General features: G+C 34.5%; 1 protein-coding gene across 4 annotated transcripts; it reads right to left on the bottom strand.

The window, feature by feature from the left end:
* Positions 1–3,714: 3,714 nt before the first annotated feature.
* On the bottom strand, positions 3,715–10,582 carry LOC130734547 (nucleobase-ascorbate transporter 6-like). 4 transcript variants are annotated; one of them, XM_057587013.1, is made up of 15 exons: positions 10,442–10,582; positions 9,709–9,835; positions 8,908–9,005; positions 8,585–8,761; positions 8,193–8,293; positions 7,674–7,749; positions 7,532–7,591; positions 7,198–7,382; positions 6,102–6,198; positions 5,426–5,512; positions 5,281–5,339; positions 5,100–5,191; positions 4,920–4,997; positions 4,645–4,805; positions 3,715–4,170 (listed from the first exon to the last, which is right to left on the bottom strand). In XM_057587013.1, exons 2-15 carry the CDS (start codon positions 9,809–9,811, stop codon positions 3,952–3,954), a joined length of 1,593 nt encoding a protein of 530 aa, XP_057442996.1. In that variant the 5' UTR covers positions 9,812–9,835; positions 10,442–10,582; the 3' UTR covers positions 3,715–3,951. The 4 variants fall into 4 exon arrangements, with proteins under 4 accessions (XP_057442996.1, XP_057442993.1, XP_057442995.1 ...); XM_057587010.1 differs by lacking the exon at positions 10,442–10,582 and adding an exon at positions 10,164–10,435; XM_057587012.1 differs by lacking the exon at positions 10,442–10,582 and adding an exon at positions 9,969–10,122.
* Between the last annotated feature and the right edge of the window lie 558 nt (positions 10,583–11,140).

Below are 11,140 nucleotides of genomic sequence, written 5' to 3'. Positions count from 1 at the left end.
ATTTAACAGTCGTTTTGATGTTTTAAGATCTATTTTGTCAATTATACCCTTATTAGTAAGTGGAAATTAAATTCTCATTACATCAATTCAAAGTCTTGTCTAGTTAGTGGAAATTAAATTTCAATGAAAGTACCCACACGAGATTTCAAAGTTGCATAGAAAAATGTGTTAACATTAAAAATTGGAGGGAGGTTATAAATTTTTATTGCTACTAGGCAGAGAAGAATGATAAATAGTTTAATGATATGAGAGAGAGTGGAACAAAAAATTAATTATCCACTATTTTGGTTGGAAAACTTTATAACTTCATGATTAGGATGTGAGAGGGTAGAATGGAAAAAAAAAACTCTAATAACCCACTATCTTGGTTGGAGAGTTTTTGCTAGAATGACACTTAAAAAGGAACGGAGGGAGTAAGAAGTTTTACTTTTTAAGTTTTTTGCATAAAAATTATTTTTTTTCTCTCATTCATTTAATTTAAGTATTGAATTAGCATTTAAGTTTAAATCAAAATTATATGGAAATAAAAAATATTAATATAATGGTATTGTGAGACCGAATGAATAGTGCTACATAAACATGTGTACAATTTTTACTGTTATTCAATTAAAATATGACAGACTAAGCGGAAAAGGGTAGTTGGGGAAATTGTCATATTTTCCCTAGGCTAAATTAAGCTCATTAAACGTACATGCTTAAGAGCATCTTCAATGGAAGACTCTTAGTTCTTTTTTTTTAGTTAAGAACTAAGAATTGAGTTCTTAACCATTGGAGAGGATGACGTGGAGTTCTTAGTTCTTAAAAAATAAGAACTAGGTTCTTAGAGCATCTCCAATGCTAGTTCTTATTTCTTAGTTCTTAGCACTCTTCATGTGGGTCCGTATTGCCACATGTGTTTAAGCAACTCTCAAGCAATTTTGCTCCAACCATGAGTTCTTAGTTCTTAGTTCTTAGTTCTTACCACTATTCATTTGGTCCCACCAACCACATTATTTAAACTTTTTATTTTCATAAAGTAATAAAACAAAACTCATAAAGTAATTTAGATGAGAGAGAAATAATTAATATTTTAAGCTAAGAACTCAAAAGGTAAAACTTCTTATATAAGAACTGAGTTCTTATTTTTAAGAACTAAGGAGTCCATGTCAGCACCTCCAATGGTAAAATTCTTAGTTCTTAGTTCTTAACTCTAAAATAAGAACTAAGAACCTTGCATTGAAGATGCTCTTATATACTTCATCCGTCCATTTTTAAGTGTCGTTTTAGAAGAAATTTTTTGTTCCTATTTAACTGTCGTTTTGATATTTTAAGATCTATTTTGTCAATTATACCCTTATTAGTAAGTGGAAATTAAATTCTCATTACATCAATTCAAAATCTTGTCTAGTTAGTGGAAATTAAATTCCAATGAAAGTACCCAAAAGAGCTTTCAAAGTTGCATAGAAAAATGTGTTAACATCAAAAATTGGAGGGAGGTTATAAATTTTTATTGCTACTAGGGATGGAAGAATGATAAATAGTTTAATGATATGAGAGAGAGTGGAACAAAAAATTAATTATGCACTATTTTGGTTGGAAAACTTTATAACTTCATGATTATGATGTGAGAGGGTAGAATGGGATAAAAACTCTAATAACCCACTATCTTGGTTGGAGAGTTTTTGCTAGAATGACACTTAAAAATGAACTGAGGGAGTAAGAAGTTTTACTTTTTGAGTTTTTTTCATAAAAATTAAATTTTTTTTCTCATCAAAATTATATGCAAATAAAAAATATTAATATAATGATAAGAACTCATAATTGGAGCAAAATCTCTAAAGAGTTGCTTAAACACATGTGGCAGTACGAGCCCACATAAATAGTGCTAAGAACTAAGAAGTAGCATTGGAGATGCTCTAAGAGCTTGAAGAGCTATATTCCCCCAAGTAATCACCTGATCCATGCCTCGGGGACCCGGGGACGGAGGGAGTGGGGTGACTGCCTCATGCTCCAGCCACCCCCAAGTTGGAAAATTTTCTAACCAGTACTTAGTGAAAAAATATTTTTTTGCACCCCTCACTTTTAGTTTATCCAATAGGTGAAGTAGAGAATACATTTCCATGGCATAAATTCCTGATGGCTGATGCATGATTGATAAGTTCTAAATTTATAGTCCAATCACTTTTGCTAGTCACACTTATAAATTGCAGTTAATGTGGTGATCAATTAATTGGTGTGTTTCAGTATTTAGGTACTGCTTGTGCCTTCTCCACTCTGATGTACTCAAAAGAAATTGAAGTAATGTGGTGCTAAATATACTAAAACTGAACTATGATTTTCTACATGATAATGAGAAAAAAATATTCTTTGAAATAGCTTCTTTCTCTGCGATTTTCTGCTATGAACTTACTGTGGGCTACTTTTTCTACTACCTTTTGAGAGGGTATACCCAACTAATGTCTTTTTGTCAAGTCTCATTTTTTGTTCTTGTCAAAATCCTTATGAGCTGGTTAGTATCTCTTGTACTCAAACTAATTATATATTTCTCATGCTTATAAAAAATTGCTAGTTATATATGATTTTTTTGCACATGCTTTGTGAGAAAAATTAAAATTTTCTTATAAGTTACATTCCTTTAAATCTTCGTCACCCCCTTATAAAATTACTGTCTCTGCCACTGCGGGCACTAGTAAGGGCATGACCGGGAGAAATGAATGTTGTAAGACCGAGGGCCTCAAAATAGCTAAGAGGCATCATAACTGTCAAGGCACCAGGACCAAGGACAACAAGTCGTCTCTAACTGACTTACTGCTAAAGAATCAACGACCTTGGTTACCACCGTGATTAATTGTGTAATAACACACATAATGATAGACAAACTCCCTGGTAGCCCAAGAGGCAAAGAGAGAGCCTATAAGAGGAACCAAGTAACTAATATTCCCTCCGTTCTAAAATGTAAGTTATTTTAGAATTTGTACTATATTCCAAAATATAAGTTGTTTTGCAAAACCAATGCACTTTTTTCTCTCTCTCTTCCTTATATACCCTCATTTAATATTATATATCTTAATTACCACCTTCAATTTTCACCTATCACAACTCTCACTATCCACTTAACCAATAATAACATTTCTCTCTCCTTAATACTCCCTCCGTCCCTAATTATAAGCTAACATTGAGACTTTTTTTGTGTCACTAAATATAAGCTAACCTTGCAAAAGTTAATATTTCTTTCCATATTCACCCTTGCATTTATTGGTAGTGGAGCACCACCATTAGTAGTACAATGATGAAAAAGTGTTATCATAAATAGGGGTAAACATAGAAAGTTGTACATTTTTTTTGAAAATCAATGCATCAATTAAGGCTTTCTTAATAAGTGTGATTTTTACAACTTTAGCTTATAATTAGGGACGGAGGGAGTATAACACAACTTTAAATAGGGGTATTTTAATAAAAAATTATCAATTAATAAGCTCTTAAACAATGTGCACAACCTAAAATAACCTATATTTTAGAACGGAGGGAGTACTAATCATGACCCTAAGCTTGGACTTTGATCTCTGAGCTTTGGCTTGGGACCCCAGATATTAGAGAGAACATATTGTAAAATATTAAGTTAGTGGCTATCTAAGTTTTTTAGTGGTTAACAACACAAACAACACTCAAAATACTGTGCTATGTTTTATCCAATATATAATAGAGTAGAAAATTCATCGTAATATATAGGTGGGGTTATAAAGTGAATATGACATAAATAAAAAGGAAAGATAAGTTAATTACTACATCAATCAACTTTCTTGATCATAATTTACAGAAACCACAGCAATAAGAAAATGTTTTACAAAATGCTATAACAAAATGGACTCCTCATGTAGCTATATAGCGTGTAATAAGATTGAATCCAATATGAGAACCGGACACCAGTAAGGTGAAGATGAAACCACCTTATATTTGAGCTCTTTTGCACAATTAAACAGATGGGAAGTACTTGTTTAGATTGAATGGTAGTGAATAGAACTCTTCACTTCTCGTGTCCCCTTTGAAGGACTTGTACTTGTCCCACCAATGTTTCCCTCTGTCCTTCCTTATAGCAGAATCTCGCTTGTATAAAGTGTTGTCTAAGAAATATGCCACAACACCCCCAACAAATGGTTTTGATTGGAACGGAACATTGATTATATCATTGAACTGCCAAGATAAAAAAAAGTGCAAATTAACTCAATGAAAAGTTTTAAGCTAAGGTCAAAAATAAGGTTGATTGGGATGTATGGAAATCCTTCTACAATTGATTGTAAAGTCAAAATCAATCCTGGGGATAACAACCTTGAGTAGCTTCTCGTGAAGGAATTGGTTTTGACTTTTGAGAAAAAATGAGCTAATTCAAACATGTTATATATATATATATATATATCCAAATTATCCATACCAAGATAACAAAAAAGTGCAAATTAACTAAATGAAAAGTTAGAACTAAGGTCACAAATCTTAGTTTATCGGCATATTTGGAAATCTTTCTCCAATTGATTCTAAAGCCAAAATCAATTCTAGGGAAAACAACTGTGAGTAGCTGTTGGTGCTAGAATTGAGTGAATTGACTATCAGTAAAGATTAGTTAATGCAAACATGCTAACAATGTATAGTTATATGCATAATTATCCATACCCATCTGGCGCCGGTGTGGACCGGACCAAAGCCATTGATTGCCGTGTACTCGTTGAAGTACTGTGGTATAGACAAGCCGAGGAAGATAGAGAAGCCTAATATGAACTTTGTTCTAAAGCTGTTGAGGTTGCAAAACTGAAGAAAACTAATTCCTCCGGCACCTATACAAGCGAAATTGGAGCATTACATTACATTACATTGTGTTTGTTGTAAGTGTCATAACTCATAAGTATAACCATAAATGCAAGCGTGGGTGTGTGTTAAACTAAACGTACCGACATAAGCGAAGAACAAGCAGTACAGGGCAGCAAAAATGGGAGCTGGGATGGAGGCGAAAACAGCTCCAAATTTTCCTACACAGCAAAGGAAAAATTAGCTTAAAAGGGAAGGGAATGTACCCAGATAAGGGAAAGTGGGTGATCAAATTACAAATATATCAAGCTTCACCAACTTACCAAGAATCGAAAAGAAAATCATAAATCCAGCTGATATTTGCACAACTCTTCTACTACCAACACGGGTCTGAGCCAAAAGACCTGCATTTTCTCTGTAGGGAAACCAAACAGATTTGTTTCATCATCAAGGAAGTTGTGTTTTCTCTAAACTAAAGAACATAAACAGAAATTTCAGTCTTACACGGATACAGAAGATCCAGTAACTGTTCCAAACAATCCTGATAACAGAATGCCAACTCCCTAAGGGCAAACATAAGATGCATGAGGTATTATACTTGAAATTTTTTACTGCTATTTAAATTTTGAAGTATTAGCCATCTGCATACCTGCCAACCAATACCACGACTAAGAATAGATGGTGGTAATGGTGTTGCACTTGCATACCTATATACTGCAATGAAAGCTCCAGTGGACTGTTTGTAACAAATGAAACATGTAAGTAGATAATTTAATTTTAGTCCTATACTCCTATTCAAATTAACAACTATATAACACTAACTCTGAGCTAAAGTACAAGTATATAAGCCAGATAATCAATCCCAAGAATGCCATCGTGTACATGGTAAGATTATTAAATGCAGTAATGCAAGTTGAATTTTTTTTTTTGTTACAAAGGAAGATAATGCAGGTTGGATTTGAGCATCATGATGGTGTGAAGCATTAATTGGAAAAGTAATTTGAATAACACCCCTGCCCCTGGTGTCAATCATCAATCATATAGATTCTAAAACAAAAATCATACATCATCAATTTGTTTCCATTGCCCTTCAGGAAAACAATCAACCATTTATGACAAACGGAAAACTACCACAATTACTATTTACCTAATTTCATTACCAGAAGCAGAACTCAAGACTTTATTTCATCATGAACTTTCTTTAAGGGGATAACTTAGCTAAAGGTCAACTGGCACAGTGTAAGATTATATGTTGTCTGCTAGATAGAGAACTTAACAAAAGTGAGATTCTTATTCGAATTTAGAAATAAATAAGAAAACCTTACCTCTACAAGAGCAACAAAAGCTGCCATCATCATGGCAAAGGCTTCACCTGCATCAAATGAAGGTGCTCCCCATTGAAAGGGGTATGGAACTCTAATCCTGCAAACTCAAAATCCATGAGAAATTCTTTTCAGTAAGTTTTAACTCACAAAACTAGCCTAAATAGTTGATTCTTACCAACGAAGAAAACCAATATCTCAAGAATCTAACATCAGAAATATCAATAATGGTTGTGCTCTAAGGTCTATAATAGTTAGTTCAAAGTGTTACAAAAGAATGAAGAGCGTCACATGTGACAAATATCCACTTCTGTGAATCATCTAGAAGAGAAAATTGATCAATGAACATAATTCAGCCTCATTTTCAATGAACACGCAGAATATGATTTTGCCAAATTTTAAAATTAGTCCCTATTAAAATTTGAGAGGCCTAACTCTACTCCAAAAGCTAGCTTAGAGGTGAGGATTCTCTTTCCACATACATCTTGACCATATTTGTAGTCAATGTGGAACTTCTCAACACACCCCTTCACGCCCCGGGACACGTGGAGCGTGGGGCTTGCAGTAATGAACATCTGCATGTGGCCAATATATAGGTGGTCTCCAATAAACGATCTAGGATAGACTTTGACACCATATTTAAATTTGGGAGACCTAACTCTACCCCAAATGCTAGCTTAAAGGTGAGTATTGTCTTTCCATATCTATGGGTTATCTTGGCCATATCTCTACTCAATGTGGGACTTCTCAACAGTCCCCAAAAATAAAGCTTATAATTGGGTCCCTGTCATGACCAATTGTTGTTAGTCCAGTGTTGACCATTTGGCCACTGTGGTATTAAATGGTGGCCAACACAGTTTCTATGCTTTTACAAGGGAAAATGGATTAACTTGGCCACCCTCTACTTCACAAATGCAAAACCAGTTGTCACGTCCACATATTGTGTTCCGTAATCACCTGGTTATTGTGGTAGGAAACCTATCAGAAGATTCTAAATCACAAGATTAATATAAAAAACATGTTAAAACTATAGGGTTAACACATTTGCCACAGAAAAAAATGCTATTTAGGATAATTTCAATGAAGTCACACAACTAACCAAGGAGCGTTATCAATAAGTCCAGCACGATCAGTGCGGCAGGATATTTGTGTCTTATGTGCCGCATTGTTATAGGCCCCTCCAACAGTGAGAAGATGAGCATATATCCATACAATTACAATTGTAAATATAACAGCGAAACGATCAAAGATATGTTTCCCCTTGTGTAGAACATGTGGCACATACTGCACGACAACCACCATAGTTAACAAACTCATTAAAACAAAATGCTAGAAGAATAAAGAGAACAAAATGAGCTAATATCATAATGCTAACGTTTAGAAAATTTCCAAGACAGTACGTGTATCATGTATGCAACTTTAAGGAACTCTACCTGTGAAACAAATACTATCAACACAAGCTCCGGAAGTCCAATCTCTATACATTTAGCTACCTACACACGAGATAGGTTTCTCAATGTTGAAACTTCCTCAATTCATGTTAAATATGAAATTGTAAATATGTAGAAGGCTTACCCCAGGAAAACCTAATTCATACAGCCCAAAACCAACAAGAGATACCAAAGGAACTGCTGAAAGTGGACTTAAGAACCTGAAGTAAAAAATTGAACTTACATCAGATGGGAATACTGAATTCAATCGCAAGATTTTTCAGTTCTTTTAATATTTTCAGTTTCTGGGAATACCTACTTAATCCAAATCCAATAGCATCACTCAAGCTATAATATCTAATTCAAAAATCAATTTAGCTTGGTAAAATGGAAAATGACATACATGTAAAAGATATTCTTGAATCTGTTCAATATAGACACTGTCAACTCAAATAAGACAGCGAATGATTGAAATTAATGTTACCTAACACTCTGTTTTAATGAATATCAAACAACAAAATATGTATTGTATACACTAAATCACTAATGTTCATTACTGCTTCCCCAAGGGAAATAAGTTACAAATCTGTGCCAATAAATGAAATGAATAATAACTCTGAACTGATAGCATAATGCAACTTCTTAGCAGGAACTTGGGACCAACCTCGCAACATTACGCCATAGGCCACTAAAGCCTAGTACTATTTGAAGAGTCGAAGCAACAATAAGAGCACCTTGGATTGCCCTCATTATCTTCTTGAATTTCTGAATGGATTCAAGACAAAAAAACAGGAAAAAGAAAGTTATCAAGCAGTTCCAATCAAATTAGCACAGAAATTTATCTAATGTCTTATTGTAGTGTTTAAATTAAATTTATGATCCAACGATAGTTGATTGTTAGTTTCTGGTGGAACAACAGAGAAGATTAGTACACAACGCAATTACAAATCACAGGGTGCTTAGGTTAAATATGATCTGTTTACAATATAAAGTAATATAGCAAGCATATCGGCAATGCATCAATTAGTATAGCTAGATTTCTTCTGATCACAAGACCTCTATTGGATCAGGTTCATCACTGAATCGACCAGCAAGAATAATTGAGATTGTGGTGGCAACATAGGTATAAGAGCCTCCAATAACTGCGGGCAGTCGACTTCCAAACAGTGTTTGTAGCAGTGTGTTAATACCAGCTACAAAAAGTAGCGTTTCGATAACTCTTGCCTTCTCATTCTGCACAAAATGGAATATTATTATTCTTTATAGAACTTTTGGCCAAGAGAAAAATGCAAGTCCAATCATATGATTGAATTTCCACAATATTCATATCAAATTTAAAAATTGCTGCTTTTAAGTAAATTTAATCTGCTACTCCTTACATTGCCACCTCCCATCTGAGGAACAAGAGCAGAGGGAATGAGCACAGTTGTACCAAGCATTACAAGAAAATGTTGAAAGCCAAGAAGTATAGCCTCGGCTGCATCAGAAAATTTCTCATTAGATCAATTGGAAAGGAAAAAAATCAACAAAAGCGAAGTGAATCTCAAAACAAAAGGGAGGCAGGGAGATTCTTGAAATTTTCAACATAAACTACTAATGATGAAAGAATCTGTCATTTGAGTTAGCCAAATATTCCAATCAGTTAATATTCCTTTAGACATTATTCCACAAGACATTCTTGAGTGTATGATCTAAGTGGTGTCAATTGTCATAAAGCAACCCCAAAAAAGAAAGTGAATAATATAGCCCTTTTCAATTAAAAAAAAAGGCTGTCAATTATTAACTACTAAACTATTTAAAACTGATCACATCATGGGCCAAATTTGGAAGTAGCACTCAAATTGCTTCCCCAGCCCCAAATCTAGATCTGGATATAACTGGAAGAACCATAATATGAATGAGTAATTATAATTGAGAGTAGAAAACAAAGTAAGATTCCAATCAATTGGAAAGTAGGACTTTAAATTGGCTCCAATTGCATAAGAAGTAAAGATAATTGGATTACCACTGGCATAAAAATAGAAAACTAGAGCCAAGGCTCCAAACCCAAAAGTAGTTTTTTTTTTCATTATTCCACTTCAACCATCTAAAAAATGAGTAACTTTCCAAAATCTGGGAACTGAAAAAGATGAATTTTTTTTCTTCCACTATGGAATCTAAGATAAGGAGAACACACTCACGCCATGGAGGAGGACTGGTAATGCAGTAAGAAATATTGGGTAGCTGATCCTTTGGTGGATGTGGTTGTGGCTCATCTGACTTTGGAGCTCCCCCTCCTGCCATAGCTTCTTCCTTCTCTTTCTAGCTCTAAACAATGAAGAAAAAAAGCAACAAAACCAGAAAGAAATCAATGAATCTAGAAACCCAAATCCCAGATCTTCAATGCCACAAAGCAAAAAGACCCACAAGAGAAGAAAAAGCTTACAATGAGTACACCTACTAGTTAAACCAAAAACATAAAAACAAGGGAGTGAAACTGAAACTGAAACTGAAACTGAAACTTGTCCAACACTAAGAGCAGAAAATGATAGAGTAGCTAGAAACTTTAGTAGAGTTAATTTCCTTAAAAGACAGTGGAGTGAAAGAAATGGCTACAATAATTGCACATTTTGACAAAGTGAAGTTAGTAAAGCACCTTTTTGCAACTGTGTTTTCACTTTTCAGTAAGCAAAATCAAGTGAGGTACTATCAATTAAGTCAAAAACAAACTCAGTGCCCCCACACACCGCTAAAAAGAAAAAAAGAGAAAATGTTGAGTGAAAAAGAGAAGAGAAAGGATATCCAGATATGTTTGTTATGGTGGAGTGTGTGTGGAGTAAAGGAGACTCCAATGCTGCTGAGAGAAACGATAAAGGCTTATGCAGAAAATGAGCAGAAAAAAATGAATGAGGATTCTCTTTCCTCTCTTCCTACCAGAAAGTAAAGTCTCTTTCTTTCTCTATCTAGGCTTATAATGTAAGTAGCCTCACTCTCCCTCTCTCTCTCACACACACACAACACAACACAATACACACACTTCACAGCCAAATTCACTTTTTCAACAAATATTGTCACATTTATTGTTTTGTTCTGTGTTGTGCTACATATGTGAAATTGCTGTACACGAATATTCAAGGCCATTTGTGGTGGTGTACCACGAGTTTTTCACATTAAATTGTATGGTTGATTTGCAGTTAATTTTTAGATACCGTAGCTATTTTCTTTTCTAATAAATTTACATAGTATAATTTATAACTAAATATGTAGGCATTAATTTGTTATGAAAATATATGATTGCACGTTTTCCCTTCGTGTATATAAGGAGGGCTCCTCCTCCATGTTAAGGTAACTCATTCTCTTCACCTCTTAACTTACACATTCTTCATTCCTCTACTTACTTTGGCATCGGAGTCCCTTGCAGGAGCCCCTCCCGGGAACGTCCAGATCGCCGGCTTGCCACTCCCCCACCTCTCTCTACTACCCCCTTCCACGGGTAGTTTGGTCGCTCCCCGACAAGCATCGCAATTGTCTCAGACTTTGGGTCTGCAGGGAACTCCGAGTTTCAGATATATTACTGATAAATGTCATTTTTACGTATATTTTAATATCATTTTAAACACTTATTTGACATGA

Source organism: Lotus japonicus, chromosome 1 (assembly GCF_012489685.1).
Source record: "Lotus japonicus ecotype B-129 chromosome 1, LjGifu_v1.2".
NCBI classification, from domain to species: Eukaryota; Viridiplantae; Streptophyta; class Magnoliopsida; order Fabales; family Fabaceae; genus Lotus; species Lotus japonicus.
Note: the sequence above shows the minus strand (reverse complement) of the source record. Positions and strands in the feature narration are given on the sequence as shown.